The following is a 22,932-nucleotide window of genomic DNA, read 5'->3' on the forward strand; positions in this document are numbered from 1 at the left end:
AACTGGACCCGCTTTCTACTCTGTTTGAAGCTTTCAGCAGGCCCAGAAAGCGAACCGAAACACAGGGAAGAGGGTGGGAGGGAGTGGGGGACTCCAACAATTCCTCTCAAATATCTTATTTTCCGTCTCTACTCCAGTCTGAACACCCAGACTCATTACAGCATCACCTAAAGCCGGCCTGCATGAGGACTTTATTTGACATTCGTAGGCCTCTGGTTTTCCCTCCGCGTCAAATGTGAAATCTGGATGACTCAATACAGAGGGGGGGAACAAGCGGAGTTATAGTGCGTGTTTGAAAAAGGAAAAGGACCGAGAATGACCCTGGAATCCATAATGGCGTGCTGCCTCAGCGAGGAGGCGAAAGAAGCCAGGCGGATCAACGACGAGATCGAAAGGCAGCTCCGCCGGGATAAGAGGGACGCACGCCGGGAGCTGAAACTGTTGCTTCTCGGTAAGCTTGGCTGGGGGAGGGCAGCGGGATGTGGAGCCTGCATTCCTCCTTCATCAGAAATACCTCTGTGGGGAGGAGGCGGTGGTCTGGTACTGGGGCTTCTCACCTGGGTGAAGTTGGAGGGGAGAAGTGGTTGAAGTGTCTCTCTCTGTTTTAGGAGTCGAGTGCAGAGATTGGCAGCGGGGAGAAGGCCTAGGTGGCTTCCTGTGTTTAAAACCACCTGATTTGAATAACTGTGACCTCTTCGTATCGAGGAAACAAAACCACTTGCCGCCTGCGCTATTATGACGGGAACCAACCTCTAAAAGCACAGCCAGCCCAAGGCAAACACGAACTTAGTACTTGCGTGATTTTGTCACGCAAGTCGAGTTTCATAAATGTTTTTATACGTACAAAGTTTGGTAAAAGTGTTTTTTTTCCTGGTAAAGTTTTACTTGTTAAGTTACAGTCAAGGCCAGCTGGTTTTGTGCTCCACTTTTCTAAACAGTACATGTATTGAGCAACAGATTTGATTTCAGGGTTAAAGCTACATGCAGACCTCAAGCTGTGGCAGTGTTAATGAGTAAAAGGAGCTTGTAAACACAGGAGGACAGTGAATCCAATAACCACTTACCGACTGAAAATATGCACTCTGTAGTTAGCCCATTGACATTTTAATGAAAGATCAGAATAAGCCATATTAGGTTCAGATGTGCATTAAATGTCTAAATGCAGGTCTGTCTTCATCTGACTGGAGTAAACAGAAAAAGGATCTAGCAGGGCTCAAGCACAAAACAAACTTGACTTCATATCTGGTGATATCAATAAAGGAACTTGATGCCAGTTACCACTTGTCTGACAGTTGAAATGTTATTGACACTTAAAATGTCTTGAACTATCAGTTATATGTTAATATTAGGAGTTTAATATCACATATGAAACGAGGATGAAATCAGTTCATCCTCAAATGAAGCTGTCTTTTGAGTATCTCACATAGTTGTTTGAATTGCTGAACCTGAATATTCTTCCTACGAAAAACAACTTCTGACATCTCGACCATTTTCTTCTTCTTTTTCCCCCATTAATTTTACTCAAGAAATTAGAGTCTTAAAGAATATCTACGGGTTTACTTCCTTTTAACTCAAGTTGTGAATTTACCCATCATAAATCCATAAAGTGAAGGTTATTCTTACTGTCCTAAAATGATTCAACGTGAAAATAGTTGATTTATGTCTGGCGTTGGCTCTTAAAATTTTATCTACAACATTTGGATAAATTTTTCCCTTATGAGTTTAAGTATCCCACATAATTGGCTAAAGTTGACAATAGTATAAGAGTTTGTAAAACGCACAGAAATGCTTGGAAGGAAGAATGAAAACTATCATATATTCATACTGTATTAGAGACGACAAATTTTCTGGACACCATTTAAGATGAGGTAGAGTTTGTTTAAGTTTGTGACTTATTTAGTGTGGGCTGTTATTTCCAACCCTAACTATTGTACACTCATACGATAAAACTTTAAACTGAAGTTGCAAATTTCATCCATGTCACACAGAGGTGACTCACTGTTGGAAGAATCTTACAAAGCCAGATGAGGAATGATGTTTAAATGTTTTAGTTGTATATGTTTTGAAATTGTACTGGAATGACACCAAAACACCAGGAAAAGGGGTGGAAATTTTTAGGCAGTTAGCATATCAATTAGATTATAATTCAGAAAGCCAAGATCCGATGATAAATCGGGTTACGTAACATTGACCTCACACACTATGCATACAGATGTTTTACTTGTGCTCTTGTTTGGAGCTCCACAACGTGCTAGCTGCTACTCATCAGAAGATGTACAGTGACTGAGAGGTCGCGTTCTACGGGAATTTCTTCCCATGCATCCCAGGTTGGAGCTATTTCACTTGCTTGTGAACCCATACAGCTTTTGGCCATCTCTGCCTCAAAGGCCCTTCCAGGTGGTGTGCTGATGTATGAGTGTGACAAATGTTAGCTGGGCCAAAGTCTGCCCTTTATTGGATGTAATCAAAACAGTTTTGCAGTTTAAAGCTAAACCCTGGCAATGATTATATCACAGGGCTGCAGGAGAAGCTTTGGAGCCCTGCTGCCCTTCATTTAAAAACATTTGTATTTAACCACTCAACCATTATTGTGTGCAGTATGAATTCTTTAAGTCAAGTATAAAAAGATGGACCATGTTTACTAGACCTGGGCCGGGTACTGGCATGAAGGTATATCAAGATGTAAACAAAAAGGGGTTTCAAACCATTTAAATTTTCATCAGACAGTTTTTATGGTTAGAGGTCTGATTAAGCCCAGTTTTTTCTAGCTGTATGGAGCATATTCTAACTGGTTAAAAGGATAAAAAAGGCTTCAATACTTTCCATTAGTTCTAATAGTTAATGTCACTGTTTTCACATATTTTCTGTCAGGAACAACAGTCAGTTTGTCATATTGACCAGCAAATTTCAACTTGTTACCTTGTAAAGAACCTACCAACAAAATGGCAAAATATTCTGCGCAATTAACATTTACTTGGAAACGGACTATGTTCAGCAGTTGTTAGTAAACTGTAATAACATGCATAATAGCTTATTGTTGGAGCAACAGGTGTATTTAAAAAAAAAAAAGATAATCATTTTATACATTTTTTTTGTTTTTAAGTTTTAAATTGATTTGTTGATACTGTGAAGCTTTGGTATTGTTACTCAAGGTTTTCATACTGTGACATTGTCATGTGGGCCCACACCCGGCTTTTATATTTCAACCTGTTTTGTTACTAATGTAAAGTCAGGTAAAAGGAGGGTGGTTGACATTTTCTGTAATTGCCATACTTGAGTAATACAAGTTCTTTAGTAGTCATCTGCTTTTTAATTAGACTGAGCATAAAGCATGTTAGATGTGATAACAAGCTGTGGAGAGTAGTGCCTGATACCCCGGTTCTTTAGGAAACGCACCCAGAAAATCATGCAAAGGAAGCTGCTGGACCATCCTAGTTTCTACCTCTTGATGGATGTGTAAAAGTGATGGAGCATCAGATGTTAATGGGCTTCACTCTCCTGTAACATCAAATTGATGTGATGCATATCCAGTAAAAGGGTTCGAATGAGCTGACTGCCACCATTGTTAAATACGGATATTATTCTCCTTGTTGCCCCATAAGCTTTCATTATTCCTTGCAGTTTGCTTGTTATTCAAACATTTGAATTGCCAGTAACAGAGAATGCTTAAAGAAGGTTAAATCATTGATAATGCTTGCTAAGTTTCAGTTTTGTTTTTTCTTTTTTCTCTTTGGCGTTGTCACTGCAAGAAATTCTGGTATGACTTCTAGCACTAATAAGCTGCTTTTATGGAGAGTCCAAATTTCAGCTAGACCAGAGAAAAAAGGGAATTTCTCCAGGAGCTCGAGACATGCTCAGAGGGCAACAACCAATCAAAATATTATAAGCGCCATATTTAAAGTCCTGGAGTTAGTATTGTTTTTGATCTTCTTGATTTAATTCAAAAGCAAAGAATGTCAACATTAATTTATGACCACATCACTTCAATAACATACACTCACTATCTCTCATCCTACTGCTGTTTATCTTTAAATCAACCATCACAGAGTTTTAAGTAGTTCATAGTGTACAGTTGTGGTTCCACAAAGTCATCCAATATAATTAACAAATGATGAGTGTAACTCTAGTTTTCCAGCGCTGCTGGTACCGATCAGATCGGCTGAATTGTGAAGCAGCAAGTTGTCTAAAATATTGTCAAATGAAGCTGGTGGTCATAAGGCATTTGCTTGCAGGGATGTTGGGATAGATTATATAATTTGTGTAGTTAATCTGTCTGCTGACACTGCTACCCTCCACAAAGCATCAGTTTGAAGTAGAGGGAGGGTGAAACATTTCCTGGACGAGACTGTTAGTGGCATCATGACGTGGCACTGACATGGCTCTTTGGTTGTGGAAAACTATACCACTTCTGACTCCGGTTAAATACAGAAACGGCTTTGGTTGAAAACCCATTTCTTTATGTTTTGAAATCGGTTTAGTCTGATTTTTCTATTTTATCTGTCTGTCTTCTTGTGGCTCACTCTAGTAGTACGTGTTCAATGACATAATGTTTACAGAGAATGGGTTGAAAGATGTGGTCCTATAAAGATATATATCTGTTTAGCTCACATATTTACTGATTTAGATATATAGGCTATGCCAGAACAATAGACCTTATGAGCTCCTGTACAAAGCAGAGATGCTTTTTCGTGATGCAAGAAGAAACGTACAGCTGCTAAAGCAATCTGGGCCGACTATCATTGTTGTTTTTAAGCTCACTTAATGTAACTGCTAATCTTCTCCACTTCATAGAAACATTACGTGTCTCTGTGTTGTGTGTTATTACACCCTAGCACTTCAAGTGGTCGACTTACCCAAAAGAAGTTGTATGTGTGGTTCGATAACCCATATTCTGCAAGTGCATTGGGGGTTTTTAAACTTCCTAATTGCCTCGTTTCCTGTGGGACTGGATTGGAAAAGTTTTACTTTAGACTGTCCCTAGCATTGAGACTCTCAAGTTATTGTGGCTTTGAGACTAGATTTTTTTATGTGTGCGCACGTTTCAAATCACTAATGTTCTTAATGTCCTTGCACAGTTTTATCTATGCAACATGTGTATGTCGAAAACTTCGGACAACACAATTCATTTGGGAATTACAACGATTATCTTACTATATCAGTTGTAAGTAGCTCTACACCCACCATTTGGCCCAACCTACTTTCATTTAATACAAACAATTGCATGTTGGCTAATTTCTCATTTTTATGTAGCATTTTTGATTGTTGTGAATTATAAACGCAACAATTGCAATTAACTTTTTAATTTTGGTGTAATACACATCATTTTACATTGTACATTTAATAGACACCTGCATGGCACAGCAATCATCGTTCCACTAACACAAATATTCCTCTTGAAAAAAATTGCAATGCACTTGTCTCCTATAAAGAAGTGTAATAGCACTAAACTGCACACACAAACTGCATTTAGTCATATTTTCATGTTTATCGATATACTCAATGAAAAATAGGTTAATGGATTTATTTAACTGAGTACCTCCAAATGCGAGCATCAAAGTTACTTTGTTGTCTTGAGATCTGGTGACTGTAGCCATCGGACGATGGTGAACTTGACATGTTCAAGAAAGGAGTGTGAGATGATTTAGGCTTTATGGCATGGTGCATTATTTTGCTGTAAGTAGGCATCAGAAGACAGATACACTTTGTGGTTTTAATGGCGTAGATATGTGCAAACTCCATGCAGAAAGATCCTGGACTGGGAATCGAACCCAGGACCTTCTTGCTGCAAGGCAAGTTGCAAGCTACACCACTGTGCAGCCCTCAAGGTTCAAGTTATTGTTCATTCATGGATGTTTTTCCTTTAATCATCTCTGACCATTTTCTTCAAGCATTAAAAAGCATTTTCATCCATGCACTGCCACCACTGCTCACCACAGTGAGCACTTTAATCCCACGTCTTCCCATTTTTGAAGCTCAATTTGATGTTCACTTTGAACATCAGAAATGTGTCTTCACCATCACTGAGTTTAGGTGCCATGTGATTGACTTGTCCCTCATTTAAGTCATCTTTTTGATTATTGCACCTGTTGATCAACTGATGAAGGCCCATCAATATTATGATCCTAATCCTTCTTGGAATGTCAAAATAAGTAGGTGCTCAACAATATGGCTTGTATTTGAACCACTTTAGGCATTTGGATGGTGCGTTTGATTGTTTCTACATAAAGCTCAATGCTGGAGAAAATCTCCACAGGTTTAGGTTTCAAGTTGTAAGCCACACCTCTATGAAAAAGAGCCCAGAAGCCCCATATCGTAACAGCTTGTTTTGTATAATGTGAAAGGACAGGTATATTGTGAAACTGTGAGTTTAGACAATATACAACTTAAGTCGCTATTAAAATGGGACTTAAGTTGCATAAAGACAATAGGAAAAAAATATCTAAGAAAGTGGATGTTGAGTGTGAAATACATTGACTCTTACACACCAGACTCAAACATTCGACTTATTAGGCTTTGACAAATTAGTGGCTCAATTACAAAAGTGGCGCAGCCCAAATTACATTCCTTGGAGACCATTGGACCTACATTTGAACGACTGTCTTTTTAACACATGTTCTCTTTTACTGTGTTTAACTGCATATGCAGACTAAATCAGTGTCAAAAACATCAGATGCCACTGGAACATTTCATGTTTTATAATTACTTTCACAGTGACTAAGCTGTGTTTATATCACAACACTGAACTGCTTTTCAGTTTTCCTGCATGTTTATGGCACTGCTTTATTTGGGCACAAATTATATGTTTGTTTTTTTTTTGGTTTTCAGAAACATTTTGGTACAGGTTTATCTGCACAATCACTGTCAGCTGCTTTTAGAAACCAGATGAAAGCCACTGTGGGAACTTTGTCAAGGCCATCGCTGAACAAAGTCCACATTGGCGTGTAACCAGCCTTTAACAAACACGTTTGTCACTGAGAGAGGAAGAACGCCGAATGTCACATGATTCCTGTATGAAAGCGGCTGGATCAGCAGGGCAACAGAAAGTCTCTAAAAGTAATAAAAATGTGTGTTAAATTAAATGTTTCACATGTCTAAAAGTTCTGATAGTTTTTCTTGCGATAGTTTAAAACTGAGTGTTGAGTAGATTTTAGTTTCAGGAGAGACTTTCTGAAAGTAAAAATTAAAATAACGCAGCAGTTTGCTTAATAAAAGATGAAGTTCATTTATTACCATTTCCTATAAATGAGTTGAAGCTGCTCTGTGTTGTCAGATTCCTGGGAGAGGAAAGTAAAACTAAACTGACATTTTATTTTGTGTTGAAATACTTAAATCAGCCTTCTGGTGTTTAGATTTTTGGAATCAGGGCAACAATTATTTAAATTATAAGTTTAGTCAGATTATGTAGGAGGGCACAAATTTTTTACTTGCAATTTTTTATTCTTCAGAAAAGGGCATTTCTCATCAGATGTAAACTTTGCAGGTTTGGCTAAACATTTGGCAGGATTGCTGCTGAAAACCAAGTGCTTGTACAAAGGAAACACAGAGTATTACAGTTAAAAGCTGAGGGTAGAAAATGATATTCTTAGGTGAACTCTGCTTGAGGTGATGCAGCGAATTTATTCTGTTTTCACCCATGAATTTGAGTTTGCTGCATTGAACAAACACGGATGCTGTGGACACACAAACCCACACAGTTTGTTCATTTCCTTTCTCTCCATCTGAATGAGTTAAATTCTTGAATCTTGTGGCTTGTCATCATAGCTGCTGAATGTGAAAAATGGATTAATTCCAGGTCTGTTTTGGCTGCATGATATTAGAAAATCTTTTGATGGTGATATTTGTAAATATTCTAATGAATGATATCAGTTCCAATACAGACCTATTTTCTTCTTTCCCCACTTTCTCATCTCTGCTTCCTACATACTGTGACCTTTAGCATTTTTAGGCTTTATCATTGTTGTCCAGCAGAAGCATCTGCTGCACTTGCTAAATAATCTCAGACTTTAGCTCCTCTTGGTTATGGTTAAAGGATCTTTTAAGACCCCAAAGTCCTGAGTTATTTGGGGGAATTTTGTCAGAAAAACTGCAATTTATCAACCCAGTGTGACTTAAAGCCAAAAAGAGATCACATAAGAGGAAAAACTGTTTTTGCACTAAGCTACACCTTATTACTACTGCACTTAGAAAATACCTTCTCCTGTTCAAAGTCAAACCTTGTTAACATGCGTGGTTGTTTCAATGGGTAGATAAAGCCAGCTACATCACAAAGTTTGACAGATGGATGAAATGCTCTGTGGCCTAAAGGCTGTTCTTACAGTACAAAGTATGTTATTTCTGTCAAATAAAAAATGTTATCCCTCTTAGGCGGATAACCATTTTAATTACCTGTTTAGAGCAGTCGGTGTGTTTTACGGCTGTTGCATTAGTGGTTCAAATCCGACATGACCGAGAATTAGAAATGTCAAACTTTTTTCATCATCCTCTGCTTCTTTTTTATGGGGAGTTCCACAAGGTTCTGTTTTCAGCCCCCTTTTGTACATATGTTCTAGCTCTGACTCTATGCTCAGGAAACATGGAGTTATTTCCTATAGAAAGGTGGAAAACTCTTTTTAGAGACTAGTTTTACTTTTATTTTTTTGTTTTATATAAATGCATTACTGTGGAAATCATGGTTTTTTATAACGTGTATAACAAACAAAGCTAGTGGGATATTTTTGTCATATTGCCGACCCATTTAATTCTTATTACATAAAAACAAATTCTGCCATTTTTTCTTTGTGTTGAAGAAAGAGGGGAAAATACTTATCAGTAATGTATTGTTTACTCTTTGCTTATGTAGGCAGGGTAGAGCAAATGATGTTTACTCAGAGTTGAGATTCATCAGCTCCAAGTAAGAAGGGAGTGTAGATGATCCAAGGACTACTATACATGTTTATGTGTTATGCAAATTAAATTGAAATGAATAAAAGTCCTGAAAACTCATGAAGTATAGAGAGACAAGACTTCTGACCATTATTCCTTGTCACTAAAGTAAAGCCAGGTCAGACCCAGCAGGTATGTCTCAGAAGGCCCCCACCATCTTATCCCTTTTCACCCGTTGTTGAGGTGGAGAAACTGAGCTGCCACATGAACAAATCATCTTAGTCTGTGGGATGAACATGCAAATAGTGACAGAAGTGTGGGGTTTTACATGGTTGGCAGTTTGGGCATCACATTGTGCTGGGGTGTGCCTGACCACCAAACGTGGGAGATGTAATAATAGGGTAGGCTGTTTTTGGTGCTTGGTGTTCTGCAGCAGCCTTCAGGCTGGAGGGCTTGGCAACTGAGCACTTCATGTTTTTGTCTGGCTTCTAAATTAACTATCGTATAATCCAGGGGCGGGTTGTCGACCAAAATGTGGTTGTTTTTATAAATTCATTAGTGATTTTATTTAGAATGACACTTAGTGATATTATTGTGTTTTGCTGCTGAAGTCCGAGGATGGTTGAGTGTCAAAAGAGAAGAGGCTGCTGCAATGTCTTACCATTGCACTGACTTGCTTGGCATTTGCACAGAAATCAAACTTAAACTGTATTTTTTTTCTTTTTGTGGGTTCTAGTGTCCCTTATATGACAGTAGGCTGACAGGAAAGGGAGAGAGAGAGGGGGGGAAGACATGCTGCAACTGTCGCCGGGTCCGGGAATCGAACCTGCGACGGCCGGGTTGAGGACTCAAGGCCTCCAAACGTGGGCCGCGCCATCCCCTACGCCACCACAGCACGCCCAAACTTAAACCATATTAATTTAATTTTATATACTTTACCTTTTCAAAAGGCCGCTGTCTTATTTTATAGCTGCAGGTTGTGTTTTATTGCACTCCGTTTGTTGTCCAGATAAGGGGCACGTTAAGCACGTTCCGTTTTGTTGTGTTTTCGATTACACACTTTACAGTGATTATTTACGAGAAGCGATCGTCGTTATGCAAACTGCATTTGGGAGCAGATTTTCCGAGTTCCAAAAGGGGGGAAAAAAATGACCGTTTCCCTGTCGATCTTCATAATAAAAATGACATCAAAAATCAGATTTCTTTATTGCATTTCTTTAATTCAGTGCAACAAAACACAATACGTTAATATTGTAATGAGAGGTGAACTTAAAGCGCCATTGTACAACAGAGTCACGTGGTGCGTCATTCTGTCCAGGTTGGACAGCAGGGAAAATAAACATTTAATCATGAATGCTGATTATGTATACACTTAGTCATTTTGATAATAGGCTAATATGGCTAATATAAACACTTAAAGCTTGTTTTGCCTTCATTATAAACCTTATATAAGGCTTTTAATATTTTGCAGCTCCAGACAGATTTGTTTTTTGTTTTTTTTGGAGAAAAATGGCTCTTTCAACATGTTGGGTTGCCGACCCCTGGTATAATGGGAAGACCATTTTCACGTTACTATAATAGCAGGGCAGCAGATTAGACTAATGTTTGTTGTTTATTCCATGGAAGTTAATATGGCTTAAATTGCAACGTCTTGCAAAAGTAGTATTGTTTTCACATTTGTTCACATTACAACCAAAAACCTTCCAATTGGGATTTTATGTGATTATGTGTGTTATCAAAACAAAGTGATCCATCATTTTTGAAAGTTTATTGTGGATTTCTATTCAGTCCCATTTATACAGATACTAAAATCTGTCTTCAGAAGTCAGATGCTTATTTAAAAAAAGCCCTGTGGTGTGAAATAAGGACCCAAAACACACACCAGGTCAACCATGCTTTAGATCAAAAGTGTTGTTAGATTGAAACCAGTCAGTTGTAGCAAAACATAAATGGCTGTTCAGATGCTCTCCATTCAGTCCGCCTGAGCTTCACCTGTGTTGTAAGGAATAATGAATAAACCTCCTGATGTAGATCACTGATATGCAAAGCGTGTACCCGGATGCTCCAAAACACATGCATCATGCTATTTTGTTTTCGTCCGTCAGAAAAATATCCCTAGGAAATACATTGACATTTGTGGTTGTAACACAAATGTGAAGTTCAAGTGTTACAAATACGTATTTAAGGCATGAAGATACAATGCAAGCGTGTGCAACCTTTCAAACTCATCCACTGTGTAATACTTGGTCACTCTGGACAGCAGACCTGCTTTTCCAGTTATTCCTTTCAGAGATGGTATAAAGTTAGACTGTCCCCTTGCCAGCATTCTCAACAAACCTAAAGAGAAACTACATCCCCACGTCTTCACACCCAAATACTTCCTGTCATCACTCAGGGGAGAGTGTAGCTCTTGGTCCGTCACCAGAGCAAGCAGGGCGGCTGGGTAAAAAGAAACCCACACAGGTGAGACTGTAGAAGTGAGTGAGCACATGCTGCAGGTCTGAGACCAAATACTGTATATGTGTGCATACTAATTAGTGTTTTTGTTTTGTTCAACGTTTTGGCACAGAAAACTAGGAGCTTCTTTCCCCTCCTCCAAAAAAAAACACTTAGGATTTAAGATTTACAACCATGCAAATTGTTTTTAGCACTAATAAATTGAAGTACAATTTTATCATATTAGTCAGTATGGTAACTAGGTTAAATGGCCAGTTCACAGAGTAGCAAACTCACAGGTAGTCATTATTTACAAATGATGTATATTTTAATTGCACTAGCTTCAGTACCTTCAGTCACAGCTAACTTGTTTGGTATTTGTCAACTTGAAAATAAAGTGTTTGTCTGGTTATGTTCCTACTTCGATGCTTTTTGGGGGGCAAGAAAGAATGAATAGAAATCAATGTAAATGTTTATAGTCACCACTACTACTAATAAGTCAGAATTTTTAGTTTCATATTTAAACACAAAGGGCTACTTCAGTTGAATTAAATCGTAAACAAACAAAAAAAATCTGTTACTAACTGCTCTATACAAGCAGCCTACTATATAATCTACTGGGGCACCATTCTATATAATTCTATATACACAATACTCAACAGGAGAGCGCCCGCCTTCTTCAGCTCTCATCAGACGTGAGAAAGGCTCGGATCCCTGAAGTCATATTTTCTGACCCCTTGAAGCCCCGCCCCTGCGTAGTAACAATAAAATCACTTATCGCTTTTGGGGAGAATGCTGTACAGTTGCAGTGTATGTTGCTTAAGTGTTTAAATTTTGTTCGTTTCTGTTGACATTTAAAACCCAGTGCAGTAAATACACTGTAAATAAACTCTGTCCTTTTTTCCCCCCATCCTTGTCTAACTTTTTAGGAACTGGTGAAAGTGGGAAGAGCACATTCATCAAGCAGATGAGGATCATCCACGGTGCCGGTTACTCCGATGAGGACAAGCGGGGTTTCACCAAGCTCGTCTATCAAAACATCTTCACGTCCATGCAGGCTATGATCCGAGCTGCAGAGACGCTGAAGATCCAATACAAATTAGACTCCAGCAAGGTATTTGAGATCTTTTCCCACAAGCCTCTCAAACGGGCAGAAATAACAGAAATGACTGTGGTAATTAAAGGTCACAAGGGTTTGGGATAAAGTGAGTTACTTTGCTCCAAGTGTTCAGAGCACTGCTGAATATTTTTAGAGTGCAGTCTATCTTATTTGTAGCAGCCATCCATAATAATTTCCTGCTGATTTTTACACTTCCTGTGTCCTTGTAGCTCTCCAGAGCTCCATCACACCCTTTGTGCAAGTCTCTATGCTCTCACATTCTGTCGATGCACACATGCGGACATATTGAAGCAGAGAAACATTTGACATTTTTTGTTGTTGTTGTCTTTAGTAGAATTTTGAAAATATTTGATAAAACTTAATTAAAAACAGACATCTGAACTAAAGTATTTGATGCTAAAATTTGCTTGGTGTTTATGTTTCCTATGCAGTCTGAAATAATAGAGAAAAATCTGAATTTTGGACCAAAATTACATCTAATCTCAAATTAAAATGAAAAATTTTTATTAGGTGGTTTGCCATAAAAACATAATTTGGATTGTACCGGGTTTCTGTTGTTATGGTTTGCCAATTTACCTCCTCACTTGCGTCTGTATTCTGTCCTGTTAGTGAGCATTTTTATCCATTAGTCTTGAACATAAGAAATGATGCAACTAATTTCTGCATTTAAGCTCATTTCACATTATATTCTACATCCTTCTATAAAACTTTTGTCTTTATTCTTCACATAGTGTTTGCATTGTTGACCTAACAAAAGTTACATAAACTCTTCAGTTTGTGTCTCCTAACATGATTGGATTTAACCAGAAAATAGAAAATAAAAACCACATTAATAGCTTCAGTTTTGGAGAATTGTTGTGGTGAATTTGGCATATGTAAATATAAAGTCTTATCATTCTCTACCCAATGCAGTTGCAGAGTAAAACTTTACCCAATAACAGACTTTTTCTGTTTTTGGCTTTTTGTCAGATCTAAATTTAAATTCTCACATTTTGATGAGCATCAGAACCTGAGTTAATGCAAAAGGTTTTCAAATATTTATTAAGGGAAAATTAAAACAACCTTGTCCTGTGTGAAATTCTTCCCATTGTTGAATTATTGACTAAACTGTGATTAAGAAAATTTTTTTGTGTCTGATAACATGAAGGCGAAGTATATTCGGATAGAAATCTTAATCTGGTATAAATGCTGAGGTATGATCTTCACTAGACCATTCATTAATGAAAACCCTTCAGTTTGGCTGAAATCAAGCAAACAGCTAGTTTTCACAAACTCTTGATGTTTGTTGTTGTCACAAAAAGAGACTCGATTGGTTGTTTGGTTTGGGAGCAATCGCTTTTCCACAAAGCACTCGCTTATTTAAAAATCATTATTTGGAAACTGCTTCTTATATCTACTCAGGTTATGTTGTGCTGATACTAGAATTACCAGAAAAGGGTCATTTGACATTTCTACCATTGGAGCCCAGAGGAGGTCGAAATCCCTGGTAATGCTGGTGTTAAATGTTTTTTGGTGATCTGAAACATTTGATTGTGAGACAAAAAGCAAAAACAGAAGAAAACTGTGCGGGTGTAAATTCTCTTTCATAGTGCTGTAGGTTCCAGCTCACTTGTGTTCTTGTGTTAAAACAGGAAGTGGTTGTCTGGGACAAAGGATGGCACTCGTCACACGGGAAGTGAAAATGAAACCTGACATTCATGTTCGCCATGTGTCTGGTCATTTACAGTGCTTAAAAGGCATATGTACCTGATATTTGCAAATTTTAGTGACAAAATTTTACCTCCAAACATATTTAGAAGCATACGATGAAAAAATGCCATGTTATTGCATTTTAAGCAATAAAATGTCTATTTTCTTATTTGAATTATTTGTTTACTTGTATCTTTGATATATTTTTTTATAATTGTATTAAAAAGGATTAAGTGGTTATCTGCAGGATGTAGCTTTTTTATAGGAATAATCAACAGATTCATCAATTTACTAAAATAATTGTTAGCCGCAGCTCTAATTGGTTTTTTCAAGGGATTTCATGTTGATTTATCTTTTATGAACCATTGGGCAAGTAAGTTACAGTGGCTTTATATAAACAATATGTCACTAACTTTGGAGACAGTTTTCTACTAGACACACAGGACTTTATGTGAAAACAATGACAAGGTTTGCAAATATCCTGGTTTCTTTAGTTTAAATCTGAGACAAACGGCCCCGGCAGGCATTCGGCCACATGTCGCTCTTTCAAAACACAGAAAACTTTTGACAGGAATCTGGGGCAGCAACAACTTTCCGCTTAATTTCTTTAAAATCCTCTGTGGGATTTCAGCTTCAGATATTAGCTACATGCTGAGCCTGGGGTCTAATAAAATGTTCCAAGTGATTGAAAATGAACTGCTAATAATGAGGACACTGGCTTTTTGTAGAAATCTCTTTGTGTGTGTGTGCGTGTGTGTGTGTGTGTGTATCTGTGTTCTTAGTCACATTTTTATTTATTTATTTTTCACCATTTACACATGCTTCTGTCTTGTCAGTTTTTCAGTAATGTTTTTTCACCCACTAGACTAATGCCAACATTGTTAGAGAGGTGGACGTAGAGAAGGTCACCAGGTTGGAGAGTCCTTACGTGGATGCCATCAAGAACCTGTGGAGTGACCCCGGCATCCAGGAGTGTTATGACCGAAGGAGGGAGTACCAGCTCTCAGATTCCACTAAATAGTGAGTAGAGGAGGAGATCAGCTTGAGCTGGAGCTATGTTGTAAATGCCGTGGTAACGAGAAATTATTTTCTGCTGCGTCTCTGTAGTTACCTGGACTCACTGGACCGGATCGCCCAACCCGTCTATCTTCCCACTCAGCAGGACGTGTTGAGGGTTCGAGTCCCGACCACGGGCATTATCGAATATCCATTTGATCTCCAGAGCGTCATATTCAGGTGAGGAGCAGGTGGTGCCATATAACTTTGTAGACATTCATATTTCAACGTTATTCTATAAATGTTCTTAATTTATCAAGAAAAAACTCAAACGTAAAAACCTTTTTTACTTCGACGGCTACTGTGATTAAATTCATAAAATAAATAAATAAATAACCTCAGTAATACTAAATGTGTAATCTGGTACAGAAAGGATCTCCTGTAGCAGTCTGTGCTGCGTCAGATCCCTGTAATACAGACGGCTACAGGACGGTCACAGTGAGAAAGATTAATAATGATGCAGATGATGAAAACTGACTCTTCGGCTGGGACAGGATGGTGGACGTTGGGGGTCAGAGGTCGGAGAGGAGGAAGTGGATCCACTGTTTTGAGAACGTCACATCCATCATGTTCCTGGTCGCCCTCAGCGAGTACGACCAGGTGTTGGTGGAGTCGGATAACGAGGTACATTTCTGCGGGGATTTGGGGACATTATTTTGTTTTGTTTCTGTAAGAATGAGAGGGGAAGAGATTCCGAATGATTAAAAGACTTAAGCAGAACGGAACATGATGTGCAAGAAAATCGAATGGCTCTCAGTAAAAGACTGAAAATCAGATCGGTATGCCGCCTCGTCTTCCACCTGAAAAGCATTTATAAAGGATCAGCCAGATGATCTGAGCACAGCAGTAGGCGACCCCGTCGCTTTAGGAGAATATTACATCTGTGTCAAGGTGTTAAAACCAAATTAATGAGCAGGTTAAATTACCTCCAAACTGACCGTTCTTTTTTAACGTCATCAATTCTTTTAATCACTGAAATAAAGTATCTAACAACATACCCATCCTTCTCCTCTCTCATTCTCCCTGCTCCCTCTTCTGTGCACTGAAACATTTATTACAGTCTCTTCTTAATGAGTTTGAACACTGTGCTTTAATTAAACTCTCTCTCTCTCTCTCTCTCTCTCTTTCTCTCTCTCCTCTCCATTTCTCCTTGTTTTTGTCCCACCTTCACCAAACCACGCCCACTTTCACGCCCCCCTGTGCAGAACCGGATGGAGGAGAGTAAAGCTTTGTTTAGAACTATAATCACATACCCCTGGTTCCAAAACTCCTCTGTCATTTTGTTCCTGAACAAGAAAGATCTGCTGGAGGAGAAGATCATGTTCTCCCATCTGGTCGACTACTTCCCAGAGTACGACGGTGAGTAGCGCACTAAACGCCCTTCAACCAAGAGCTCATTTCTCAGGTCTTTTCAGCTGCTTGAAAGTTGGTAATGATGGGCCTTTATGTGAAGATAACTCCCACTCACACTTTTTAGGTTTTTGGTCTGGAAAACTCTGAAATCTATCGGTATTTTGAAGTATGAAGAAAGGAAATGCAGGAATATGTGTTTTTCAGGATTTTAGTCCTTATTTAGTTGTCTAGTTCTTTCTGCCATTGTTTTTATTTCTCTCTCTCTCTCTCTGTCTTTCCTTCTTTTTTTCCTTCTTTCTTTCTCATCAGTCTATTGTTCAAAGTAAGCAGAATTTAAGGACTGAGAACTTTGAATATTTGGACTTTTTCATGGAAAACATCCTGTAAAACATCAAATGCTATTTCCTCATGTAGCCATTCTTACCAGTTTCTTTTAAAAGGAAATATTTAAAACAAATAACAAGTTAAAACACCAGAAACCACTCGATGATGTCGGTCACAGTGCAGCTCAGCCTGGAAGCCATTATGCCGAATGAAAATTTTTCTCCCGTTCGATACAAACAGAACCACGTACACAACGATGAGACTTCTGCTCTGTTTAAAAACATGTATATAACGAGTGATTTGGAAAGTACATTTTGCTGGAAAGTGATAATTTCCAGCAGTGAAGCATTTGTTTGCTTGTGGACAACTAAACAAACAGCTGTTGCCCCCTGCTGGTGGCTGGATAGACTGCAGGTTTATGTTTGTGAATTATGTACGTCTTTGCTGCATATCGTTGGATCCTCTGATGTTTCTACCGTTTGAACTGTCAAATTATTACTCTGATTGTAGCTGAGAACAAGTTTAGAGTAGGATCTGTTTTTTGTAGCTGTACTTCATTGATAACTTTGTTTAGACCACATGGCGTCTGCAATCGTGCTGCAGAAACATTTAACTGGATCTGCCTTGGTAGAACTTTAATAGTGTATGTTAAAATTTAAAAGACAACTAAAAGAAATGTAAAAATAACTATTCTGAAGGATTTAACTAACCAGATAACAAGAGAATGAATATGCATGTGAAACATGCTACTATCAATTAAGCCTGTCCACTAAGCAATTAATCAATTAATTGCATGATGAATTAAAATGATCTCAATAATTTTCATTCTGATATTTTTTGAAGGCCAATTTTGCTTAGGGTTGTCAGAATACATTATATTTATGATTTTGGTTGTTTGTGTGGAATTTAATTGCGTTTTGTTTATTGTTTTTGGTTGTCGGTTTAAAACTATCTTCCAGTTCCTGTGTGAAGTATTCTTTACAAAGGTTTAATGTCTTTGGGAGGGCAAACCTGCATTATTATGCTATTATTAATACATCAGTTGAAAAGGGTCTTAAAACAATGAAATGGCAGTAATTTCTGGGTCATCTTCTCATCCAGTAAAATCTGCTGTCATAACAGACCCACCAGCAATGCTTCATCCTTCAGGCACTGACGTAAGCAGCCATTTAATCCGTTACCAGCTGGTTGCTGATGTTTTCCTTCCTCTGCAGGACCTCAGAGAGATGCTCAAGCAGCTCGAGAGTTCATCCTGAAGATGTTTGTGGACCTGAATCCCGACAGCGATAAGATCATCTACTCTCACTTCACCTGCGCCACCGACACGGAGAACATCCGCTTCGTCTTTGCAGCCGTCAAAGACACGATCCTACAACTCAACCTGAAGGAGTACAACCTGGTGTAGAGAGCAGCTCCTCCCAGAAACAGTGACTGACTCAATCTGTGAAAAGATAGCTTTCACACACACACACACACACACAGACACAAATTCACGCTTACAAATTATCTAAGGAAAACAAAATCTAACGGTTGCATAATACTAATTTATTTGCCCTTTGTTGACTTCTTGCTGTGTGAGGGGTTTCATTTTGCTATTTAAGGAGCTCCATCACATCTGCCTTTTTATAAACAACCTTTCTTTTTGTAACCCTCCTCACCTATCATCCTTTCCAAAGGTTCTGCAAGAAGCTTAACAGGAAGTGATGTAACATTTCTCTTATCTACCGCCTCTTTTTTTTTTTTCTTCATTTTTATGCACCTGTTGGCATGTCCCTTGTAATGTTGCCATAAACTGTGATTTTTAAATTATTTGAGATTGATTTGACATTGATTGACTTCAATCATTATCCTTGTCCCAGTGTTTCCTTGCTTTGGTACCATTCAGTGATTTGAGCACATCTACTCCTTATTCGGACACAAACGTGAAGTTCAGGATGAGAAGGAGAAACGGTCTGAGCGACCAGGTGTGAAGACGCCTTCCACAGACTGCCGGGACGAGAGGGGTTCTTAACTTCTGTCACATTTGCTAAAAGTGTTTACTGTAAACCGTGCCACACAGAAGCTTTTTCTTTCAAATTGTAATTATTACCGATGCCAAAACAACTCGAGCACAAGAATGAGGAAAGAAAAGAGCAGGAGCAACAGACTGACATGTTGATCGGCCATCTGAATCCTGCAGGTTCTGAAGTGTTCACCGTCCAGTCCAATCACAGCTTAGCAGTATCTCTGTGTCCAATCACTGCCCGGCTTTCCAGACTGTTGTAGCTGAATTAGAAATGGAGAATAAATCTGGTTGGTTGTGTTGATAATTTTCCGTAACAGTTGCTACGTAAAGAGGCAAAAAAAAAAAAAAGGGCAGTGTTGATATGCAGTTTGTACCAAAGTAAAGCCCTTCTTGTTTTTAATTGGCACTTCTTTACAAGCGACTCTCAATTTACTTTGGAGTACCTATATTTTTTAATTATTTCCCTGCAACATAAGCCTGTAATTTACGTTTATTGAGGCATAGTGCAATTATGAATGCTTTAATCATTGTATATACATCTCACTTTCTCAATATATATATAAATATATATATATGTATGTATGTGACAGCATCTTTGTTGGCTTTGTAATCATTACTTTTTTGGGCAGATTGAATGTTCAGTATTGAAAATGTGTATCTGTGTAATTGTTTGTCCAATGGCTAACTCGTTTTTTTGTAAGAGGAAAAAGTTATTTGCTTGTTCTGCTTTTGTTTCCTTTCATTTGTCAGAGGAGAATGTACATTTTTGCGTTACGTTGCGTTCATTTCTCATCAAGGAAACATTATTTACCTTCAGAATGTGGAACATTAGTATCAGATTAGTGCAAGTCGAAGCCTTTTCCTTAAATTTACAGTTCTTCTCCTCGTCTTTGAGAAATGGCGACCTGAATCAGAACTACACGACTAATTCTAACATTTGAACTCTTAGCAGGCTTCAGATCAGAGCACTTTTTTCCTGACATGTAACTCTTTGATTCTGGAGTCTTTTTAATAAGTATTGATGAGCTTTGGAGCCTCCTCAATACATGCTGTGGTCCTGAACATGCTTCTCACCCCTTCACATTAATAGCCAACATGTTTCGTAGGATCAGAACCGTGGAGCCAAGCTGAGAAGGACGGCAGGAGAGCTGCTGAGTTTAAGCGTTTTTGAAGATGATGAAATTTTCTGGGAAGCTTTCCTGCTTACTGAGACAAAGTCAGCGTTGAAATCAGGTAATTAATGTACAAAAAGTCAAGAAGAATGAACCATTTATTGGTTCTTTTCAAATTCCTTTTTTACTCTTTCATCTCGATCGCCACAGTTTCATTAGAATGCACAGTATTTGTTCTTTTTTTTAATTTATAAAACGAGAAAAATACAGTTTCATGTGTACATATTGCCTTATATTAAGCTGTGCCTCTGAAGTCTCTCACAAAGGCACTTTGGTTTTTTATTGTTTGTTTTTTTTTTTTTTTTGTTTTTGTTTTTTTTCTGAGAAGTGAAGCTAAAGCAGCTGATAATGTCTCGTAATTTTTGCTTTGGCTTGGTGTTTTGTTTTGTTTTTTTGTTTTTTTTTTGTATTTCCACGCTGTGAGAAGCTCTGGGAACAGCTCTGATTTGTAGCTCGTGTGACGTAACAGCAGGACATTTTGAGCACATCATGAACAAACTGGAATCACATTTCTGTTCATTTCTGTTGTCGCATCTGATTCATGTCTTAAATGTTTCTACCACAGTGCATTATGATGCATTGAACTGCTTGGACACATTAAAACAGCATGGAGACATGCAGAATGAGATTTTTCTTAATGCAAGTTTCCACATTCAACTTTATTTTGACATCCTTTTACCATGTCAGCAGATAAAAAGCAACTCTTTTTTTTTTTTGGGAAGGCTGGGGAATGTTTTGGATGTTTAAGATGTGGTTAAAAGAAACTTTACACAGCTAATGACCAACCCAAATCTGGCATTTTGCACAATTTTACATTTATTGGCATTCCTGGCACAGGTTTATAAAATGCTTTTAAATAAATAGATGTTTTATGGCAAAGCTTAAAATCGCACTTACTAAAACGGCTTGGATTTTTTAAAAATGTTTTTATTTTACTTATTGTAAAATTATTGTTCTGACTGTAAATCTGAGCAGGTTTACGTCGGTATTTATTCTCTGATGCTGTTTTGTGAGAATCAACACATCTGCCTTACTTGAAGGAAGAGGGTTTGCTTGTCTTCCCCATTTTGGCGAGTGTCCAAGAAAAAATGGACTTCCTTCAGGTCATATTTACACCTGAGTTGAAACAATAATTAAACGTTCCTGAATAGTCTGGAAAATAAATAACAGACCTTTATTTAATAGGAAGGGTGATTTTGTTTTTATATATGGGAAAAATGTATTTAAATAATTCTCAACTTTGAGGTGTCTATGTGACAGAAAATGATTTGTATATCTAAAAACAAAACAATGTAAAACAAATCACTATTTACATTTTAATAAAAATGTGGCATAACAAAAATAATATGTTTACCCTTCTCAAGAATTGTTATTAAAATCTCTATTAATATCACACCAAAATTACCCCACTATTATTATTATTATTATTATTATTATTATTATTATTATTATTATTATTATTATTATTATTATTATCTTTTGAAAATTTATTTTATTTATTTATTTTTTTGCATGTCCATCAGAATTTTGACTATTTATGTTTGCTGATGGGCAGATTAGGTGGGAGGCCTCCTCACCATCACCCTAATCTTTAGCTCTCTCCACAGATTCTCAGATCACACTCGAATCCAGACTTTAGTTAGGCCAATCCAAAGTGTTAATTTTACTTCCAGTCTAAAGAGACGACGTAGTAAAATCAAAACACTTCAAAGCTACAATATGAATAATTTTGGCCTTTATTTTCTTAATGTTGGATTGTTTTCCTCTTCTGTTTAAAATCTGCAGAGAATAAAGGGTAGATCTTATTTTATAAAGTTATTTTATTTATTTTTTTGGTGTGAGGTCACGCTACCAAAAAGAAAGACTGATTCCCTTCAAAGCTTTTCAAGCAACTTCACCAGGGGTGCCAATAAGTGTGTTGGGTGGTGCAGGTGGAGTATTGACTGTATTTCTGGATCTTTGCCTCTAAATGAGGGGTCGCTCTGAAGCTGGCGTCCCGTTTCAGACTTGTCAGTGCTGCCGAGTCCTCGGTAAGAAAGTCAGAAACTTGTGTTGCTGCTCTTGTAAAGTGGCTCTTAATGCTTCCCTCTTACTTAACGTGAAAATCTGTCCACATGCTGGGTGTGAGCAGACACACCGTGATCTTACTTGAGCCCTGTTGGATCACACAGATGAGTGTCAGTGCATCTCCACTGTTTCGGTTCTCTTCATGTATTATTACACTGTCACAAAGTAACAAAACGGGATTGTTCTTGTGCAAATGTAAAAGTGTGATTGAAGTCTGTGATCAATATGAGCGATCTCTTCATGTTCATGCCTTTCTGAGCAAGTTTCCCCCTTTGTATTGATTTGTTTTTCCCCTTTAAGCAAGCAGCTGATGCAGACTTCACTTGTTTGGCCTCTGCTGTTCAGATTTCCTGCGTTATGTTTCAGAGCAGGTCCGTGTGTTGAGAACTGTTTGATTAAAAAGAAGTTCCCATGAACTGCTCTTAAACTCTGTCTCTGACACATTATTATTATTATTATTATTATTATTATTGTTATTATTATTATTATTATTATTATTATTATTATTATTATTATTATTATTATGGTTGGTTTAAGATCTCCCGCTGAAGATGAATTTTGAAGCATTTTACTATAAAATTATGTTCTGTTTCCATAAAATTGTTTTTAGGTGTAGTTTGTTTCACAATCTTGCTCTTTACTACATCTTGAGGGATAAAGTGTGTTTGTTCAACATAAATATTGGATTTATTTGATAAACATTTTGTTAAAAACTGTTAACATTGGCAGAGGTTTGATGATTGGTCTTTGGGAATGTTCTTAGTTTTCACATGCTGCCGTTGGTTTCATGGTGAAAATCATCCTAATTATCACTAATGAATGTTTGAAATCTCACTATTATGAATCTA

General features: G+C 37.7%; 1 protein-coding gene across 2 annotated transcripts; it reads left to right on the top strand.

Moving 5' to 3' along the window:
- The first annotated feature begins 300 nt into the window (after window positions 1–300).
- LOC122828197 (guanine nucleotide-binding protein G(q) subunit alpha) lies at window positions 301–22,511 on the top strand. Of its 2 annotated transcripts, none has more exons than XM_044111539.1 (7): window positions 301–451; window positions 12,228–12,412; window positions 14,973–15,127; window positions 15,215–15,343; window positions 15,658–15,787; window positions 16,369–16,522; window positions 18,055–22,511. In XM_044111539.1, exons 1-7 carry the CDS (start codon window positions 316–318, stop codon window positions 18,243–18,245), a joined length of 1,080 nt encoding a protein of 359 aa, XP_043967474.1. In that variant the 5' UTR covers window positions 301–315; the 3' UTR covers window positions 18,246–22,511. The 2 variants fall into 2 exon arrangements, with proteins under 2 accessions (XP_043967474.1, XP_043967475.1); XM_044111540.1 differs by lacking the exon at window positions 301–451 and adding an exon at window positions 11,939–12,108.
- The last annotated feature ends 421 nt before the right edge of the window (window positions 22,512–22,932 follow it).

This window comes from Gambusia affinis, linkage group LG03 (genome assembly GCF_019740435.1).
Source record: "Gambusia affinis linkage group LG03, SWU_Gaff_1.0, whole genome shotgun sequence".
NCBI classification, from domain to species: domain Eukaryota; kingdom Metazoa; phylum Chordata; class Actinopteri; order Cyprinodontiformes; family Poeciliidae; genus Gambusia; species Gambusia affinis.

Bases quoted from the DNA above. Each gene is read 5' to 3' on its own strand.
- LOC122828197 (XM_044111539.1), top strand. From the start codon at position 316: ATGACCCTGGAATCCATAATGGCGTGCTGCCTCAGCGAGGAGGCGAAA. The intron at 15,128-15,214 runs GTGAGTAGAGGA...GCGTCTCTGTAG, and splicing joins CTCTCAGATTCCACTAAATA to TTACCTGGACTCACTGGACC. The intron at 15,344-15,657 runs GTGAGGAGCAGG...CGGCTGGGACAG, and splicing joins CTCCAGAGCGTCATATTCAG to GATGGTGGACGTTGGGGGTC.